Source organism: Oncorhynchus kisutch, unplaced genomic scaffold, assembly GCF_002021735.2.
Source record: "Oncorhynchus kisutch isolate 150728-3 unplaced genomic scaffold, Okis_V2 Okis07a-Okis12b_hom, whole genome shotgun sequence".
Taxonomy (NCBI): domain Eukaryota; kingdom Metazoa; phylum Chordata; class Actinopteri; order Salmoniformes; family Salmonidae; genus Oncorhynchus; species Oncorhynchus kisutch.
In genome coordinates, this window is record NW_022261984.1 from 10,716,482 (window position 1) to 10,738,981 (window position 22,500).

A 22,500-nucleotide genomic window follows, 5' to 3' on the forward strand; every position below is an offset into this window, starting at 1 on the left:
GATGGAGGGATATGGAGATGGAGGGATATAGAGATGGAGGGATATGGAGATGGAGGGATATGGAGATGGAGGGATATGGAGATGGAGGGATGGAGATAGGAGGGAGAGGAGGGAAGGGATATGGAGAGATGGAGGGATATGGAGATGGAGGGATATGGAGAAGGGGGATATGGAGATGGAGGGATATGGAGATGGAGGGATATGGAGATAGATGGAGGGATGTGGAGATGGAGGGATATGGAGATGGAGATGGGGATATGGAGATGGAGGGATATGGAGATGGAGGGATATGGAGAAGGGGGGATATGGAGATGGAGGGATATGGAGATGGAGGGATATGGAGATGGAGGGATATGGAGATGGAGGGATATGGAGATGGAGGGATATGGAGATGGAGGGATGTGGAGATGGAGATGGAGGGATATGGAGATGGAGGGATATGGAGATGGAGGGATATGGAGATGGAGGGATATGGAGATGAAGGGATATGGAGATGGAGGGATATGGAGATATGAAGGGATATGGAGATGGAGGGAGATGGAGGGATATGGAGATGGAGGGATATGGAGAATGGAGGGATATGGAGATGGAGGGATATAGAGATGGAGATGGGGGATATGGAGATGGAGGGATATGGAGATGGAGGATATGGAGAAGGGGGGATGGGGATATGGAGATGGAGGGATATGGAGATGGAGGATATGGAGATGGAGGGATGTGGAAGATGGAGATGGAGGGATAGGGATATGGAGATGGAGGGATATGGAGATGGAGGGATATGGAGGGAGGAGGGAGAGAGGGATATGGAGATGAAGGGATATGGAGATGGGGGATATGGAGATGGAGGGATATGGAGATGGAGGGATATGGAGATGGGAGGAATATGGAGATGGAGGGATATGGAGATGGAGGGGGATATGAAGATGGAGGAGAATATGGAGATGGAGGGATATGGAGATGGAGGGATATGGAGATGGAGGGAGATGGAGGGATATGGAGATGGAGGGATATAGAGAGATGGAGGGATATGGAGATGGAGGGATATGGTGGAGATGGAGGGATATGGAGATGGAGGGATTTGGAGATGGAGGGATGTGGAGATGGAGGGATATAGAGATGGAGGGATATAGAGAGAGGGATATAGAGATGGAGGAGGGATATGGAGATGGAGGGATATGGAGATGGAGGGATATAGAGATGGAGGGATATAGAGATGGAGAGATGGAGGGATATGGGATGGAGAGGGAGATGGAGATGGAGATGGAGGGACATAGAGATGGAGGGATATGGAGATGGAGGGATATGGAGATGGAGGGGAGATGGAGGGATATAGAGATGGAGATGGAGGATATGGAGATGGAGGGGATATAGAGATGGAGATGGAGGGATATGGAGAAGGGGGGATATGGAGATGGAGGGATATGGAGAAGGGGGGATATGGAGAAGGGGGGATATGGAGATGGTGTCAGACATATTGGTGGGGTCAACCCAATCCCTTTAATGCCATTAGGCGAAGTGATCAAGTGGACACTATTTCTAGAAGAAGGGTGGAAAGATAGTCAATCAGACTGCAGCTGGGGTGTCATATGAGATTGCTCCCTAACTCTCTCTCTCTCTCTCTCTCTCTCTCTCTCTTCTCTCTCCTCCTCTCCCATCCCAGTATGACCAGCCCTGCTGTCTACTTCCTGGTTGTAACAACATGGATTGTGGGAGTCGTGGTTTTAATAAGCCTGTGTCTCCTCCTCTGGCCATGTGGGAGAGAGACAGTCAGGTGATAGAGCTGGTGAAGGGAGAGGAAGGCCTGGGATTCAGCATCCTAGACTACCAGGTAAGACTGTGGGTGCATCTCGATGGTCTAACGTCTAGCTTCCTACTCTCCTCTCTTTCAACTGGTTTGGGATCACTAGTAATGTAGACCAGGAGACGAGGAGAGGATAGTGGGCCAAAGAGTGGATCCTTTGGAAAGACAATAAAATAAATAAAAAAAGATGAACTGGGAAGCAAAACAATTGTAGTCTCTCTTTTCTATTGGACTTGACCTTTGGGAGGACATGACCTTTGAACTGTTGTTCACCTGTTCCTTATGTTGTCCCTCTCCAGGACCCAGAGGACGACTCTAAGGACTGTCCTGGTGATCCGCTCCCTGGTCCCCCGGGTGGCGTGGCCGACTCAGACGGACGCCTGCTGGCCCGGTGACCGGCTCATGTCCGTCAACGACGTGGACCTGGTCCGGTCGACGCTGGGGCAACGCCGTGCACGTCCCTCAAAAACCACCGGCTACGGGGTCGTGCGCATCGGTGTCGCCAAGCCGCTGGCCGGTACGAACAGTAACCCAAAACCTCTAACACTGTATACTGTATACCACCCTCCTCCTGGATACCACCCTCCTCCTGTCCCCTCCTGGATACCACCCTCCTCCTGGATAACCACCCTCCTCCTGGATACCACCCTCCTCCTGTATACCACCCTCCTCCTGTATACTAGGGGGCCCACCCGGGGGGGCCCACCCTCCTCCTGAATACCACCCTCCTCCTGTATACCCACCCTCCTCCTGGATACCACCCTCCTCCTGGATACCACCCTCCTCCTGTATACTAGGGGGGCCTACCCTCCTCCTGTATACTAGGGGGGCCCCACCCTCCTCCTGGATACCACCCTCCTCCTGGATACCACCCCTCCTCCTGTATACCACCCTCCTCCTGTATACAACCCTCCTCCTGTATACACCCTCCTCCTGGATACCACCCTCCTCCTGGATACCACCCTCCTCCTGTATACCACCCCTCCTCCTGTATACCACCCCTCCTCCTGTATACCACCCCTCCTCCTGGATACCACCCTCCTCCTGTATACCACCCCTCCTCCTGGATAACACCCTCCCACCCGGGGGGGCCCACCCTCCTCCTGGATACCACCCTCCTCCTGTATACCACCCTCCTCCTGGATACCACCCTCCTCCTGTATATCACCCTCCTCCTGTATACCACCCTCCTCTGTATACCACCCTCCTCCTGGATGCCACCCTCCTCCTGGATACCACCCTCCTCCTGTATACCACCCTCCTCCTGGATACCACCCTCCTCCTGTATACTAGGGGGGGGGGGCGCCCTCCTCCTGTATACCACCCTCCTCCTGGATACCACCCTCCTCCTGTATACCACCCTCCTCCTGTATACTAGGGGGGGGGGGGCGCCCTCCTCCTGTATACAACCCTCCTCCTGCATAACACAATCAATACATGTAGTTTATATCTACCACACCATAACACAGTCAGTACATGTAGTTTATATCTACCACCATAACACAGTCAATACATGTAGTTTATATCTACCACCATAACACAGTCAGTACATGTAGTTTATATCTACCACCATAACACAGTCAGTACATGTAGTTTATATCTACCACCATAACACAGTCAGTACATGTAGTTTAATATCTACCACCATAACACAGTCAGTACATGTAGTTTATATCTACCACCATAACACAGTCAGTACATGTAGTTTATATCTACCACCATAACACAGTCAGTACATGTAGTTTATATCTACCACCATAACACAGTCAATACATGTAGTTTATATCTACCACCATAACACAGTCAGTACATGTAGTTTACCACCATAACACAGTCAATACATGTCGTTTATATCTACCACCATAACACAGTCAGTACATGTAGTTTATATCTACCACCATAACACAGTCAATACATGTAGTTTATATCTACCACCATAACACAGTCAGTACATGTAGTTTACCACCATAACACAGTCAATACATGTAGTTTATATCTACCACCATAACACAGTCAGTACATGTAGTTTATATCTACCACCATAACACAGTCAGTACATGTAGTTTATATCTACCACCATAACACAGTCAATACATGTAGTTTATATCTACCACCATAACACAGTCAGTACATGTATGTTTATATCTACCACCATAACACAGTCAGTACATGTAGTTTACCACCATAACACAGTCAATACATGTCAGTTTATCATCTACCACCATAACACAGTCAGTACATGTAGTTTATATCTACCACCATAACACAGTCAGTACATGTAGTTTATATCTACCACCATAACACAGTCAGTACATGTAGTTTATATCTACCACCATAACACAGTCAATACATGTAGTTTATATCTACCACCATAACACAGTCAGTACATGTAGTTTACCACCATAACACAAGCAATACATGTAGTTTTATATCTACCACCATAACACAGTCAGTACATGTAGTTTATATCTACCACCATAACACAGTCAATACATGTAGTTTATATCTACCACCATAACACAGTCAGTACATGTAGTTTATATCTACCACCATAACATAGTCAGTACATGTAGTTTATATCTACCACCATAACACAGTCAGTACATGTAGTTTACCACCATAACACAGTCAGTACATGTAGTTTATTTCTGCCCACAGTGTGTTGTAACTCTTGTTGTTGCCTGTGTCCTAGTAACAGTAGGGCAGCAGAGAGAGCCTCTTGTTACCAACCTGCTGAATATTTCATGGTGTTGAGAAATGAACACAATGCCTGACCACACTACTAGAGAGAGAAAGGGGTGGGGGGGGAAGAGAGAGAGTTGGAGAGAGGGAGTAGAAACAGAGAAGGTAAGGTAGTTGAGGAGGAGGTGAAGAGAGAGAGAGAGACAGGTAGAGAGAGAAAGAGAGTGTCCAATTCCCCCATTCACAACTACTCTCTTTACCCTGTTAGCTTCACCCTCGATGCTAATTCGGTCAGACCAGAACTCTATCGGGTCTATATTCCTCTCCGTTTCCTACAGACCCTCTCCACCTCTGACCCTCCACCTTTGACCTTTCACGTATCCCTCAGATCGAGTGTTGTGTCCTGGAGTCCATCCCAGAGTCGTCGAGGTCGTCGAGAGACGAGACCCAGTCGTTATCGAGAGATGAGAAGGATACTCTCCACTCAGCTGGGATGCTAGCCTCCTCCACACAGCAGGCGCATGCTAACAGCTACGGCTCACAGCAGAGGAACAGCCAACCGTGCTCCACACTGAAGGTAAGAAGCCTTCCTAACAGTCAAGTGACATCAACACCTCAGGGTTAGCTTCTCCAGTCTACTGTAAGGACCGAAATAACTTGGATCAAGAAGCAGTGCTCACATTGCTAACTCTAGAAAGTACGTTTTGCTCTGTTAGTGTAACGAAGAACCCGAAATCGTGTGGAAATGATAACAAACCAAAGAGAAAATCAAGACTGGGTGTTTATATGCTAAAGCAACAGTGGTTATATGCTAAAGCAACAGTGGTTATATGCTAAAGCAACAGTGGTTATATGCTAAAGCAACAGTGGTTATATGCTAAAGCAACAGTGGTTATATGCTAAAGCAACAGTGGTTATATGCTAAAGCAACAGTGGTTATATGCTAAAGCAACAGTGGTTATATGCTAAAGCAACAGTGGTTATATGCTAAAGCAACAGTGGTTATATGCTAAAGCAACAGTGGTTATATGCTAAACGCAGGCAGCCAGCTCACCTTACTGTTTGCTATAGTACCTTTTCAGGTCAAAAACAAACGGAAAGACATGAGTCAAGTGTGTGAATAGGAACTAGTCGACCTAGGGTATGTTTTTATCCTCCCAACCCTTAGAGAAGTGGCCTATTCCAAGTTGTTTATACTTCAGTAAATAGTGTTCACATTCTGCCATACTCGGTTCCTGTATCGTACTGACCTGTAGATACAACACTGTTCCCTCTATAGGTTCCTGTATCGTCCTGTAGATACAACACTGTTCCCTCTATAGGTTCCTGTATCGTACTGACCTGTAGATACAACACTGTTCCCTCTATAGGTTCCTGTATCGTACTGACCTGTAGATACAACACTGTTCCCTCTATAGGTTCCTGTATCGTACTGACCTGTAGATACAACACTGTTCCCTCTATAGGTTCCTGTATAATACTGACCTGTAGATACAACACTGTTCCCTCTATAGGTTCCTGTATCGTACTGACCTGTAGATACAACACTGTTCCCTCTATAGGTTCCTGTATCGTCCTGTAGATACAACACTGTTCCCTCTATAGGTTCCTGTATCGTACTAACCTGTAGATACAACACTGTTCCCTCTATAGTTTCCTGTATCGTACTGACCTGTAGATACAACACTGTTCCCTCTATAGGTTCCTGTATCATACTGACCTGTAGATACAACACTGTTCCCTCTATAGGTTCCTGTATCGTACTGACCTGTAGATACAACACTGTTCCCTCTATAGGTTCCTGTATCGTACTGACCTGTAGATACAACACTGTTCCCTCTATAGGTTCCTGTATCGTACTGACCTGTAGATACAACACTGTTCCCTCTATAGGTTCCTGTACTGACCTGTAGATACAACACTGTTCCCTCTATAGTTTCCTGTATCGTACTGACCTGTAGATACAACACTGTTCCCTCTATAGGTTCCTGTATCATACTGACCTGTAGATACAACACTGTTCCCTCTATAGGTTCCTGTACTGACCTGTAGATACAACACTGTTCCCTCTATAGGTTCCTGTATCATACTGACCTGTAGATACAACACTGTTCCCTCTATAGGTTCCTGTACTGACCTGTAGATACAACACTGTTCCCTCTATAGGTTCCTGTATCGTCCTGTAGATACAACACTGTTCCCTCTATAGGTTCCTGTATCGTACTGACCTGTAGATACAACACTGTTCCCTCTATAGGTTCCTGTACTGACCTGTAGATACAACACTGTTCCCTCTATAGGTTCCTGTATCATACTGACCTGTAGATACAACACTGTTCCCTCTATAGGTTCCTGTACTGACCTGTAGATACAACACTGTTCCCTCTATAGGTTCCTGTATCATACTGACCTGTAGATACAACACTGTTCCCTCTATAGGTTCCTGTACTGACCTGTAGATACAACACTGTTCCCTCTATAGGTTCCTGTATCGTCCTGTAGATACAACACTGTTCCCTCTATAGGTTCCTGTATCGTACTGACCTGTAGATACAACACTGTTCCCTCTATAGGTTCCTGTACTGACCTGTAGATACAACACTGTTCCCTCTATAGGTTCCTGTATCGTACTGACCTGTAGATACAACACTGTTCCCTCTATAGGTTCCTGTACTGACCTGTAGATACAACACTGTTCCCTCTATAGGTTCCTGTATCGTACTGACCTGTAGATACAACTGTTCCCTCTATAGGTTCCTGTATCGTACTGACCTGTAGATGCAACACTGTTCCCTCTATAGGTTCCTGTATCGTCCTGTAGATACAACACTGTTCCCTCTATAGGTTCCTGTATCGTACTGACCTGTAGATACAACACTGTTCCCTCTATAGGTTCCTGTATCATACTGACCTGTAGATACAACACTGTTCCCTCTATAGGTTCCTGTACTGACCTGTAGATACAACACTGTTCCCTCTATAGGTTCCTGTACTGACCTGTAGATACAACACTGTTCCCTCTATAGGTTCCTGTACTGACCTGTAGATACAACACTGTTCCCTCTATAGGTTCCTGTACTGACCTGTAGATACAACACTGTTCCCTCTATAGGTTCCTGTATCGTCCTGTAGATACAACACTGTTCCCTCTATAGGTTCCTGTATCATACTGACCTGTAGATACAACACTGTTCCCTCTATAGGTTCCTGTACTGACCTGTAGATACAACACTGTTCCCTCTATAGGTTCCTGTACTGACCTGTAGATACAACACTGTTCCCTCTATAGGTTCCTGTATCATACTGACCTGTAGATACAACACTGTTCCCTCTATAGGTTCCTGTATCATACTGACCTGTAGATACAACACTGTTCCCTCTATAGGTTCCTGTATCATACTGACCTGTAGATACAACACTGTTCCCTCTATAGGTTCCTGTACTGACCTGTAGATACAACACTGTTCCCTCTATAGGTTCCTGTACTGACCTGTAGATACAACACTGTTCCCTCTATTGGTTCCTGTATCATACTGACCTGTAGATACAACACTGTTCCCTCTATAGGTTCCTGTACTGACCTGTAGATACAACACTGTTCCCTCTATAGGTTCCTGTATCATACTGACCTGTAGATACAACACTGTTCCCTCTATAGGTTCCTGTACTGACCTGTAGATACAACACTGTTCCCTCTATAGGTTCCTGTGCTGACCTGTAGATACAACACTGTTCCCTCTATAGGTTCCTGTATCGTCCTGTAGATACAACACTGTTCCCTCTATAGGTTCCTGTATCATACTGACCTGTAGATACAACACTGTTCCCTCTATAGGTTCCTGTACTGACCTGTAGATACAACACTGTTCCCTCTATAGGTCCCTGTACTGACCTGTAGATACAACACTGTTCCCTCTATAGGTTCCTGTATCATACTGACCTGTAGATACAACACTGTTCCCTCTATAGGTTCCTGTATCATACTGACCTGTAGATACAACACTGTTCCCTCTATAGGTTCCTGTACTGACCTGTAGATACAACACTGTTCCCTCTATAGGTTCCTGTACTGACCTGTAGATACAACACTGTTCCCTCTATAGGTTCCTGTATCATACTGACCTGTAGATACAACACTGTTCCCTCTATAGGTTCCTGTATCATACTGACCTGTAGATACAACACTGTTCCCTCTATAGGTTCCTGTACTGACCTGTAGATACAACACTGTTCCCTCTATAGGTTCCTGTATCGTACTGACCTGTAGATACAACACTGTTCCCTCTATAGGTTCCTGTATCATACTGACCTGTAGATACAGCACTGTTCCCTCTATAGGTTCCTGTACTGACCTGTAGATACAACACTGTTCCCTCTATAGGTTCCTGTACTGACCTGTAGATACAACACTGTTCCCTCTATAGGTTCCTGTACTGACCTGTAGATACAACACTGTTCCCTCTATAGGTTCCTGTACTGACCTGTAGATACAACACTGTTCCCTCTATAGGTTCCTGTATCATACTGACCTGTAGATACAACACTGTTCCCTCTATAGGTTCCTGTACTGACCTGTAGATACAACACTGTTCCCTCTATAGGTTCCTGTATCATACTGACCTGTAGATACAACACTGTTCCCTCTATAGGTTCCTGTACTGACCTGTAGATACAACACTGTTCCCTCTATAGGTTCCTGTATCATACTGACCTGTAGATACAACACTGTTCCCTCTATAGGTTCCTGTACTGACCTGTAGATATAACACTGTTCCCTCTATAGGTTCCTGTACTGACCTGTAGATACAACACTGTTCCCTCTTTAGGTTCCTATACTGACCTGTAGATACAACACTGTTCCCTCTATAGGTTCCTGTATCGTCCTGTAGATACAACACTGTTCCCTCTATAGGTTCCTGTATCATACTGACCTGTAGATACAACACTGTTCCCTCTATAGGTTCCTGTACTGACCTGTAGATACAACACTGTTCCCTCTATAGGTCCCTGTACTGACCTGTAGATACAACACTGTTCCCTCTATAGGTTCCTGTATCATACTGACCTGTAGATACAACACTGTTCCCTCTATAGGTTCCTGTATCATACTGACCTGTAGATACAACACTGTTCCCTCTATAGGTTCCTGTACTGACCTGTAGATACAACACTGTTCCCTCTATAGGTTCCTGTACTGACCTGTAGATACAACACTGTTCCCTCTATAGGTTCCTGTATCATACTGACCTGTAGATACAACACTGTTCCCTCTATAGGTTCCTGTATCATACTGACCTGTAGATACAACACTGTTCCCTCTATAGGTTCCTGTACTGACCTGTAGATACAACACTGTTCCCTCTATAGGTTCCTGTATCGTACTGACCTGTAGATACAACACTGTTCCCTCTATAGGTTCCTGTATCATACTGACCTGTAGATACAGCACTGTTCCCTCTATAGGTTCCTGTACTGACCTGTAGATACAACACTGTTCCCTCTATAGGTTCCTGTACTGACCTGTAGATACAACACTGTTCCCTCTATAGGTTCCTGTACTGACCTGTAGATACAACACTGTTCCCTCTATAGGTTCCTGTACTGACCTGTAGATACAACACTGTTCCCTCTATAGGTTCCTGTATCATACTGACCTGTAGATACAACACTGTTCCCTCTATAGGTTCCTGTACTGACCTGTAGATACAACACTGTTCCCTCTATAGGTTCCTGTATCATACTGACCTGTAGATACAACACTGTTCCCTCTATAGGTTCCTGTACTGACCTGTAGATACAACACTGTTCCCTCTATAGGTTCCTGTATCATACTGACCTGTAGATACAACACTGTTCCCTCTATAGGTTCCTGTACTGACCTGTAGATATAACACTGTTCCCTCTATAGGTTCCTGTACTGACCTGTAGATACAACACTGTTCCCTCTTTAGGTTCCTATACTGACCTGTAGATACAACACTGTTCCCTCTATAGGTTCCTGTATCGTACTGACCTGTAGATACAACACTGTTCCCTCTATAGGTTCCTGTATCGTACTGACCTGTAGATACAACACTGTTCCCTCTATAGGTTCCTGTATCGTACTGACCTGTAGATACAACACTGTTCCCTCTATAGGTTCCTGTATCGTACTGACCTGTAGATACAACACTGTTCCCTCTATAGGTTCCTGTATCGTACTGACCTGTAGATACAACACTGTTCCCTCTATAGGTTCCTGTATCGTACTGACCTGTAGATACAACACTGTTCCCTCTATAGGTTCCTGTATCGTACTGACCTGTAGATACAACACTGTTCCCTCTATAGGTTCCTGTATCGTACTAACCTGTAGATACAACACTGTTCCCTCTATAGTTTCCTGTATCGTACTGACCTGTAGATACAACACTGTTCCCTCTATAGGTTCCTGTACTGACCTGTAGATACAACACTGTTCCCTCTATAGTTTCCTGTATCGTACTGACCTGTAGATACAACACTGTTCCCTCTATAGGTTCCTGTATCATACTGACCTGTAGATACAACACTGTTCCCTCTATAGGTTCCTGTACTGACCTGTAGATACAACACTGTTCCCTCTATAGGTTCCTGTATCATACTGACCTGTAGATACAACACTGTTCCCTCTATAGGTTCCTGTACTGACCTGTAGATACAACACTGTTCCCTCTATAGGTTCCTGTATCGTCCTGTAGATACAACACTGTTCCCTCTATAGGTTCCTGTATCGTACTGACCTGTAGATACAACACTGTTCCCTCTATAGGTTCCTGTACTGACCTGTAGATACAACACTGTTCCCTCTATAGGTTCCTGTATCATACTGACCTGTAGATACAACACTGTTCCCTCTATAGGTTCCTGTACTGACCTGTAGATACAACACTGTTCCCTCTATAGGTTCCTGTATCATACTGACCTGTAGATACAACACTGTTCCCTCTATAGGTTCCTGTACTGACCTGTAGATACAACACTGTTCCCTCTATAGGTTCCTGTATCGTCCTGTAGATACAACACTGTTCCCTCTATAGGTTCCTGTATCGTACTGACCTGTAGATACAACACTGTTCCCTCTATAGGTTCCTGTACTGACCTGTAGATACAACACTGTTCCCTCTATAGGTTCCTGTATCGTACTGACCTGTAGATACAACACTGTTCCCTCTATAGGTTCCTGTACTGACCTGTAGATACAACACTGTTCCCTCTATAGGTTCCTGTATCGTACTGACCTGTAGATACAACTGTTCCCTCTATAGGTTCCTGTATCGTACTGACCTGTAGATGCAACACTGTTCCCTCTATAGGTTCCTGTATCGTCCTGTAGATACAACACTGTTCCCTCTATAGGTTCCTGTATCGTACTGACCTGTAGATACAACACTGTTCCCTCTATAGGTTCCTGTATCATACTGACCTGTAGATACAACACTGTTCCCTCTATAGGTTCCTGTACTGACCTGTAGATACAACACTGTTCCCTCTATAGGTTCCTGTACTGACCTGTAGATACAACACTGTTCCCTCTATAGGTTCCTGTACTGACCTGTAGATACAACACTGTTCCCTCTATAGGTTCCTGTACTGACCTGTAGATACAACACTGTTCCCTCTATAGGTTCCTGTATCGTCCTGTAGATACAACACTGTTCCCTCTATAGGTTCCTGTATCATACTGACCTGTAGATACAACACTGTTCCCTCTATAGGTTCCTGTACTGACCTGTAGATACAACACTGTTCCCTCTATAGGTTCCTGTACTGACCTGTAGATACAACACTGTTCCCTCTATAGGTTCCTGTATCATACTGACCTGTAGATACAACACTGTTCCCTCTATAGGTTCCTGTATCATACTGACCTGTAGATACAACACTGTTCCCTCTATAGGTTCCTGTATCATACTGACCTGTAGATACAACACTGTTCCCTCTATAGGTTCCTGTACTGACCTGTAGATACAACACTGTTCCCTCTATAGGTTCCTGTACTGACCTGTAGATACAACACTGTTCCCTCTATTGGTTCCTGTATCATACTGACCTGTAGATACAACACTGTTCCCTCTATAGGTTCCTGTATCATACTGACCTGTAGATACAACACTGTTCCCTCTATAGGTTCCTGTACTGACCTGTAGATACAACACTGTTCCCTCTATAGGTTCCTGTATCGTACTGACCTGTAGATACAACACTGTTCCCTCTATAGGTTCCTGTATCATACTGACCTGTAGATACAACACTGTTCCCTCTATAGGTTCCTGTACTGACCTGTAGATACAACACTGTTCCCTCTATAGGTTCCTGTACTGACCTGTAGATACAACACTGTTCCCTCTATAGGTTCCTGTACTGACCTGTAGATACAACACTGTTCCCTCTATAGGTTCCTGTACTGACCTGTAGATACAACACTGTTCCCTCTATAGGTTCCTGTACTGACCTGTAGATACAACACTGTTCCCTCTATAGGTTCCTGTACTGACCTGTAGATACAACACTGTTCCCTCTATAGGTTCCTGTATCGTCCTGTAGATACAACACTGTTCCCTCTATAGGTTCCTGTATCATACTGACCTGTAGATACAACACTGTTCCCTCTATAGGTTCCTGTACTGACCTGTAGATACAACACTGTTCCCTCTATAGGTCCCTGTACTGACCTGTAGATACAACACTGTTCCCTCTATAGGTTCCTGTATCATACTGACCTGTAGATACAACACTGTTCCCTCTATAGGTTCCTGTATCATACTGACCTGTAGATACAACACTGTTCCCTCTATAGGTTCCTGTACTGACCTGTAGATACAACACTGTTCCCTCTATAGGTTCCTGTACTGACCTGTAGATACAACACTGTTCCCTCTATAGGTTCCTGTATCATACTGACCTGTAGATACAACACTGTTCCCTCTATAGGTTCCTGTATCATACTGACCTGTAGATACAACACTGTTCCCTCTATAGGTTCCTGTACTGACCTGTAGATACAACACTGTTCCCTCTATAGGTTCCTGTATCGTACTGACCTGTAGATACAACACTGTTCCCTCTATAGGTTCCTGTATCATACTGACCTGTAGATACAGCACTGTTCCCTCTATAGGTTCCTGTACTGACCTGTAGATACAACACTGTTCCCTCTATAGGTTCCTGTACTGACCTGTAGATACAACACTGTTCCCTCTATAGGTTCCTGTACTGACCTGTAGATACAACACTGTTCCCTCTATAGGTTCCTGTACTGACCTGTAGATACAACACTGTTCCCTCTATAGGTTCCTGTATCATACTGACCTGTAGATACAACACTGTTCCCTCTATAGGTTCCTGTACTGACCTGTAGATACAACACTGTTCCCTCTATAGGTTCCTGTATCATACTGACCTGTAGATACAACACTGTTCCCTCTATAGGTTCCTGTACTGACCTGTAGATACAACACTGTTCCCTCTATAGGTTCCTGTATCATACTGACCTGTAGATACAACACTGTTCCCTCTATAGGTTCCTGTACTGACCTGTAGATACAACACTGTTCCCTCTATAGGTTCCTGTACTGACCTGTAGATACAACACTGTTCCCTCTATAGGTTCCTGTATCATACTGACCTGTAGATACAACACTGTTCCCTCTATAGGTTCCTGTATCATACTGACCTGTAGATACAACACTGTTCCCTCTATAGGTTCCTGTATCATACTGACCTGTAGATACAACACTGTTCCCTCTATAGGTTCCTGTACTGACCTGTAGATACAACACTGTTCCCTCTATAGGTTCCTGTACTGACCTGTAGATACAACACTGTTCCCTCTATTGGTTCCTGTATCATACTGACCTGTAGATACAACACTGTTCCCTCTATAGGTTCCTGTATCATACTGACCTGTAGATACAACACTGTTCCCTCTATAGGTTCCTGTACTGACCTGTAGATACAACACTGTTCCCTCTATAGGTTCCTGTATCGTACTGACCTGTAGATACAACACTGTTCCCTCTATAGGTTCCTGTATCATACTGACCTGTAGATACAACACTGTTCCCTCTATAGGTTCCTGTACTGACCTGTAGATACAACACTGTTCCCTCTATAGGTTCCTGTACTGACCTGTAGATACAACACTGTTCCCTCTATAGGTTCCTGTACTGACCTGTAGATACAACACTGTTCCCTCTATAGGTTCCTGTACTGACCTGTAGATACAACACTGTTCCCTCTATAGGTTCCTGTACTGACCTGTAGATACAACACTGTTCCCTCTATAGGTTCCTGTACTGACCTGTAGATACAACACTGTTCCCTCTATAGGTTCCTGTATCGTCCTGTAGATACAACACTGTTCCCTCTATAGGTTCCTGTATCATACTGACCTGTAGATACAACACTGTTCCCTCTATAGGTTCCTGTACTGACCTGTAGATACAACACTGTTCCCTCTATAGGTCCCTGTACTGACCTGTAGATACAACACTGTTCCCTCTATAGGTTCCTGTATCATACTGACCTGTAGATACAACACTGTTCCCTCTATAGGTTCCTGTATCATACTGACCTGTAGATACAACACTGTTCCCTCTATAGGTTCCTGTACTGACCTGTAGATACAACACTGTTCCCTCTATAGGTTCCTGTATCATACTGACCTGTAGATACAACACTGTTCCCTCTATAGGTTCCTGTACTGACCTGTAGATACAACACTGTTCCCTCTATAGGTTCCTGTATCATACTGACCTGTAGATATAACACTGTTCCCTCTATAGGTTCCTGTACTGACCTGTAGATACAACACTGTTCCCTCTATAGGTTCCTGTATCATACTGACCTGTAGATACAACACTGTTCCCTCTATAGGTTCCTGTATCATACTGACCTGTAGATACAACACTGTTCCCTCTATAGGTTCCTGTACTGACCTGTAGATACAACACTGTTCCCTCTATAGGTTCCTGTACTGACCTGTAGATACAACACTGTTCCCTCTATTGGTTCCTGTATCATACTGACCTGTAGATACAACACTGTTCCCTCTATAGGTTCCTGTATCATACTGACCTGTAGATACAACACTGTTCCCTCTATAGGTTCCTGTACTGACCTGTAGATACAACACTGTTCCCTCTATAGGTTCCTGTATCGTACTGACCTGTAGATACAACACTGTTCCCTCTATAGGTTCCTGTATCATACTGACCTGTAGATACAACACTGTTCCCTCTATAGGTTCCTGTACTGACCTGTAGATACAACACTGTTCCCTCTATAGGTTCCTGTACTGACCTGTAGATACAACACTGTTCCCTCTATAGGTTCCTGTACTGACCTGTAGATACAACACTGTTCCCTCTATAGGTTCCTGTACTGACCTGTAGATACAACACTGTTCCCTCTATAGGTTCCTGTACTGACCTGTAGATACAACACTGTTCCCTCTATAGGTTCCTGTACTGACCTGTAGATACAACACTGTTCCCTCTATAGGTTCCTGTATCGTCCTGTAGATACAACACTGTTCCCTCTATAGGTTCCTGTATCATACTGACCTGTAGATACAACACTGTTCCCTCTATAGGTTCCTGTACTGACCTGTAGATACAACACTGTTCCCTCTATAGGTCCCTGTACTGACCTGTAGATACAACACTGTTCCCTCTATAGGTTCCTGTATCATACTGACCTGTAGATACAACACTGTTCCCTCTATAGGTTCCTGTATCATACTGACCTGTAGATACAACACTGTTCCCTCTATAGGTTCCTGTACTGACCTGTAGATACAACACTGTTCCCTCTATAGGTTCCTGTACTGACCTGTAGATACAACACTGTTCCCTCTATAGGTTCCTGTATCATACTGACCTGTAGATACAACACTGTTCCCTCTATAGGTTCCTGTATCATACTGACCTGTAGATACAACACTGTTCCCTCTATAGGTTCCTGTACTGACCTGTAGATACAACACTGTTCCCTCTATAGGTTCCTGTATCGTACTGACCTGTAGATACAACACTGTTCCCTCTATAGGTTCCTGTATCATACTGACCTGTAGATACAGCACTGTTCCCTCTATAGGTTCCTGTACTGACCTGTAGATACAACACTGTTCCCTCTATAGGTTCCTGTACTGACCTGTAGATACAACACTGTTCCCTCTATAGGTTCCTGTACTGACCTGTAGATACAACACTGTTCCCTCTATAGGTTCCTGTACTGACCTGTAGATACAACACTGTTCCCTCTATAGGTTCCTGTATCATACTGACCTGTAGATACAACACTGTTCCCTCTATAGGTTCCTGTACTGACCTGTAGATACAACACTGTTCCCTCTATAGGTTCCTGTATCATACTGACCTGTAGATATAACACTGTTCCCTCTATAGGTTCCTGTACTGACCTGTAGATACAACACTGTTCCCTCTATAGGTTCCTGTATCATACTGACCTGTAGATACAACACTGTTCCCTCTATAGGTTCCTGTACTGACCTGTAGATATAACACTGTTCCCTCTATAGGTTCCTGTACTGACCTGTAGATACAACACTGTTCCCTCTTTAGGTTCCTATACTGACCTGTAGATACAACACTGTTCCCTCTATAGGTTCCTGTATCGTACTGACCTGTAGATACAACACTGTTCCCTCTATAGGTTCCTGTACTGACCTGTAGATACAACACTGTTCCCTCTATAGGTTCCTGTACTGACCTGTAGATACAACACTGTTCCCTCTATAGGTTCCTGTATCGTACTGACCTGTAGATACAACACTGTTCCCTCTATAGGTTCCTGTATCGTACTGACCTGTAGATACAACACTGTTCCCTCTATAGGTTCCTGTATCGTACTGACCTGTAGATACAACACTGTTCCCTCTATAGGTTCCTGTATCGTACTGACCTGTAGATACAACACTGTTCCCTCTATAGGTTCCTGTATCGTACTGACCTGTAGATACAACACTGTTCCCTCTATAGGTTCATGTATCGTACTGACCTGTAGATACAACACTGTTCCCTCTATAGGTTCCTGTATCGTACTGACCTGTAGATACAACACTGTTCCCTCTATAGGTTCCTGTATCGTACTGACCTGTAGATACAACACTGTTCCCTCTATAGGTTCCTGTATCGTACTGACCTGTAGATACAACACTGTTCCCTCTATAGGTTCCTGTACTGACCTGTAGATACAACACTGTTCCCTCTATAGGTTCCTGTACTGACCTGTAGATACAACACTGTTCCCTCTATAGGTTCCTGTACTGACCTGTAGATACAACACTGTTCCCTCTATAGGTTCCTGTACTGACCTGTAGATACAACACTGTTCCCTCTATAGGTTAGTTTATTTCCTGTTTAGAGTCATTGGTCCAGCTGGATCGGTGTCATTGGGCCAGCTGGATCAGTGTCATTGGGCCAGCTGGATCGGTGTCATTGGGCCAGCTGGATCGGTGTCATTGGGCCAGCTGGATCGTTGTCATTGGTCCAGCTGGATCAGTGTCATTGGGCCAGCTGGATCAGTGTCATTGGGCCAGCTGGATCGGTGTCATTGGGCCAGCTGGATCGGTGTCATTGGTCCAGCTGGATCGGTGTCATTGGTCCAGCTGGATCAGTGTCATTGGGCCAGCTGGATCAGTGTCATTTTTTGTCCAGTCATCCATCAGTTCATTCATCCGTCCTCCCGTTGATTGATTGATTCATCCCTTTTATTTTCTGTTATCTTTCTCAGGACGAGAAATCTCCACGTCATTGTTCCAGCGGCAACATGGAGGACGGCGATAAGCTCCTGGCCCCCCCCCCTTCTTTCGGCAGCCATTTTGAGAGGACGATCGATGTTGTCAGGGGCAACCGTAGCCTTGGTATGTTATCGGTGTTTTTCATTGTGGCGGGGTGTCTGTGCGTGTACGTCGTCGGCACGGCGATACTGGGCGGAGAGGAGGAGAAGCTGATAATCGAGGGAAGTCAAAGATTTTTTCAGGAGTTGAGGTGAAGACTGGTGTTTCTTAATAAGGGAATATCTGTTAAAAGGGCTTATTGAATTTATAAAGTCGTATTGAATTCAATCAATCAAGTTGAAAACGTGAGAGAAAGAGAGAGAGGAAGAATGTTGACTTGCACTTTTTATTAAGGGCACCCCATAGAAAACCCATGTTGATGACTGTGAAAGACAGAGTGGACCTCTGTTAATAAGAAAACCCATGTTGATGACTGTGAAAGAGAGAGTGGACCTCTGTTAAGATAACCCATGTTGATGACTGTGAAAGAGAGAGTGGACCTCTGAAAACCCATGTTGATGACTGTGAAAGAGAGAGTGGACCTCTGTTAAGATAACCCATGTTGATGACTGTGAAAGAGAGAGTGGACCTCTGAAAACCCATGTTGATGACTGTGAAAGAGAGAGTGGACCTCTGTTAAGATAACCCATATTGATGACTGTGAAAGAGAGAGTGGACCTCTGAAAACCCATGTTGATGACTGTGAAAGAGAGAGTGGACCTCTGAAAACCCATGTTGATGACTGTGAAAGAGAGAGTGGACCTCTGAAAACCCATGTTGATTACTGTGAAAGAGAGAGTGGACCTCTGAAAACCCATGTTGATGACTGTGAAAGAGAGAGTGGACCTCTGAAAACCCATGTTGATTACTGTGAAAGAGAGTGTGGACCTCTGTTAAGATAACCCATGTTGTTGACTGTGAAAGAGTGAGTGGACCTCTGAAAACCCATGTTGATGACTGTGAAAGAGAGAGTGGACCTCTGAAAACCCATGTTGATTACTGTGAAAGAGAGAGTGGACCTCTGTTAATTAGAAAACCCATGTTGTTGACTGTGAAAGAGAGAGTGGAACTCTGAAAACCCATGTTGTTGACTGTGAAAGAGAGAGTGGACCTCTGTTAAGATAACCCATATTGATGACTGTGAAAGAGAGAGTGGACCTCTGTTAAGATAACCCATATTGATGACTGTGAAAGAGAGAGTGGATCTCTGTTAAGATAACCCATGTTGTTGACTGTGAAAGAGAGAGTGGACCTCTGTTAAGATAACCCATGTTGTTGACTGTGAAAGAGAGAGTGGACCTCTGAAAACCCATGTTGTTGACTGTGAAAGAGACAGAGAACTGAACCTTTATTTAACTAGGCTACTGGGGAACAGTGGGTTAACTGCCTTGTTCAGGGGCAGAATTATATATTTTTACCTTGTCAGCTCGGGGATTTGACCCAGCAACCTTTGCGGTTACTGGCCCAACACTCTAACTACTGGGCTACCTGCCTCCTCTAACCACTAGGATACCTGCCTCCTCTAACCACTAGGCTACCTGCCTCCTCTAACCACTAGGCTACCTGCCTCCTCTAACTACTAGGCCACCTGCCTCCTCTAACCACCAGGCTACCTGCCTCCTCTAACCACTAGACTACCTGCCTCCTCTAACCACTAGGCTACCTGCCTCCTCTAACCACTAGGCTACCTGCCTCCTCTAACCACTAGGCTACCTGCCTCCTCTAACCACCAGGCTACCTGCCTCCTCTAACCACTAGGCTACCTGCCTCCTCTAACCACCAGGCTACCTGCCTCCTCTAACCACTAGGCTACCTGCCTCCTCTAACCACTCGGCTACCTGCCTCCTCTAACCACTAGGCTACCTGCCTCCTCTAACCACTAGGCTACCTGCCTCCTCTAACCACTAGGCCACCTGCCTCCTCTAACCACCAGGCTACCTGCCTCCTCTAACCACTAGACTACCTGCCTCCTCTAACCACTAGGCTACCTGCCTCCTCTAACCACTAGGCTACCTGCCTCCTCTAACCACTAGGCTACCTGCCTCCTCTAACCACCAGGCTACCTGCCTCCTCTAACCACTAGGCTACCTGCCTCCTCTAACCACTAGGCTACCTGCCTCCTCTAACCACTAGGCTACCTGCCTCCTCTAACCACTAGGCTACCTGTTTCCTCTAACCACTAGGCTACCTGTCTCCTCTATCCACTAGGCTACCTGCCTCCTCTAACCACTAGGCTACCTGCCTCCTCTAACCACTAGGCTACCTGTCTCCTCTAACCACTAGGCTACCTGTCTCCTCTATCCACTAGGCTACCTGTCTCCTCTAACCACTAGGCTACCTGCCTCCTCTAACCACTAGGCTACCTGCCTCCTCTAACCACTAGGCTACCTGCCACATTGTCATCATCACTGTAATGACAGGAATGCCAGTGACAACTGTCTGTTTTGTCTCTAGGTTTGTCAGCAACATGGTAGGATTATAGTCATGTTATTGATTTGGTTATTTGCCATCACTTTAGAGAAGTTAGTTTCCCGGACTACGGAATCCATTTTTAAACGTATCAAAGTTCTGCATTAGTTTTACTTTACTTTGTGTGTGAGCATTCAGACCTAGAATGCTTTGTGGAATTATTGTTGGTCCATTTGGGATGACAGAATGTTGTGAGCATTCAGACCTAGAATGCTTTGTGGAATTATTGTTGGTCCATTTGGGATGACAGAATGTTGTGAGCATTCAGACCTAGAATGCTCTGTGGAATTATTGTTGGTCCATTTGGGATGACAGAATGTTGTGAGCATTCAGACCTAGAATGCTTTGTGGAATTATTGTTGGTCCATTTGGGATGACAGAATGTTGTGAGCATTCAGACCTAGAATGCTTTGTGGAATTATTGTTGGTCCATTTGGGATGACAGAATGTTGTGAGCATATCGTTGTTATTTTAGCACTAAGGTGTGTTTTATAATTATTACCTTGCCTGACACCTTACCAACATTAGATGTTCAAAATTACACCAACACATACATGTGTTCTACAGCTCTACATGTATAAATATATATATATATTTCTTACTGTACTGTGTATGGTATGGCTTTGGCAGTTTTGTGTGAACATGTGTTTTTTTTGTTGGTGAACTCACCTTTTTGTGAGAACACATTTGAGAAAGTTGTGAGAGATTTGTGAGAATACGTGTTTGTTTTGTTTTGTGGACCCCATCGTTTGTTAGAACACACATATGTGAGAACACTGTTTATGTGACCGTCTCGTTTGTTTTTAACACGTAGTTTGTTAAAAAAAAAGAGATGGTTGTGTGTGTGAGAACATTTTGTAAGTCTGTGATGTTTTGTTTCTTGCCTTGGGGGATGCATGGGGGTGTTGTTTCATGTTTGTTTTGTTTGTGAAGATAAATGCGTTACACTTTAGTTCTTGTTCGTTTGAGACGGTTTCTTCACAAATGCGTGAAACTGCTTTTTAATTTCTTTGTTTCTGTCTTTGTGGTCTTTGTGGTCTTTGTTTCTGTCTTTGTGGTCTTTGTGGATTCTTACTAGCCTCTTTATTAACTGGGTTGTCGAAAAATGTCTGTCTTAAAAAAAATCCTACAGACAAAAATAAGACTAAAACAAAGACAAAAACCTACAGACAAAAGTAAGTGGTTACACGATGATAGTTAATGTGATATTATATTACTCAATGTTATCTTTACAGATTATATATTTATATACATTTATATATATTTACATATATTTATATATATTTATATATATTTATATATATTTATATACATTTATATATATTTACATATATTTATATATATTTATATATATTTATATGTATTTATATACATGTATATACATTTATATATATTTATATGTATTTATATACATTTATATATATTTATATGTATACATTTATATATATTTATATGTATTTATATACATTTATATACATTTATATATATTTATATATATTTATATATATTTATATGTATTTATATACATTTATATATATTTATATACATTTATATATATTTATATGTATACATTTATATACATTTATATATATTTATATATATTTATATATATTTATATATATTTATATATATTTATATACATTTATATACATTTATATATATTTATATGTATACATTTATATATATTTATATGTATTTATATGTATTTATATACATTTATATATAT

The 22,500-nt window shown here is 43.9% G+C and overlaps 2 protein-coding genes across 2 annotated transcripts in view; both read left to right on the top strand.

Annotated features, from left to right (window-relative positions):
- Nucleotides 1-2,196, top strand: part of LOC116360074 (multiple PDZ domain protein-like) — an 86,493-nt gene extending 84,297 nt beyond the window's left edge. The window contains exons 14-15 of the mRNA XM_031814588.1: nucleotides 1,661-1,828; nucleotides 2,101-2,196. Coding sequence (XP_031670448.1) covers nucleotides 1,661-1,828; nucleotides 2,101-2,196 — 264 coding nt within the window. The remainder of the gene's footprint in view (nucleotides 1-1,660; nucleotides 1,829-2,100) is intronic.
- Nucleotides 2,197-4,642: 2,446 nt separating this feature from the next.
- The window catches only part of LOC116360075 (vegetative cell wall protein gp1-like), a 33,117-nt gene continuing 15,259 nt past the window's right edge, over nucleotides 4,643-22,500 (top strand). Inside the window, exons 1-2 of the mRNA XM_031814589.1 lie at nucleotides 4,643-5,060; nucleotides 18,260-18,389. Coding sequence (XP_031670449.1) covers nucleotides 4,977-5,060; nucleotides 18,260-18,389 — 214 coding nt within the window. The 5' untranslated portion in view covers nucleotides 4,643-4,976. The remainder of the gene's footprint in view (nucleotides 5,061-18,259; nucleotides 18,390-22,500) is intronic.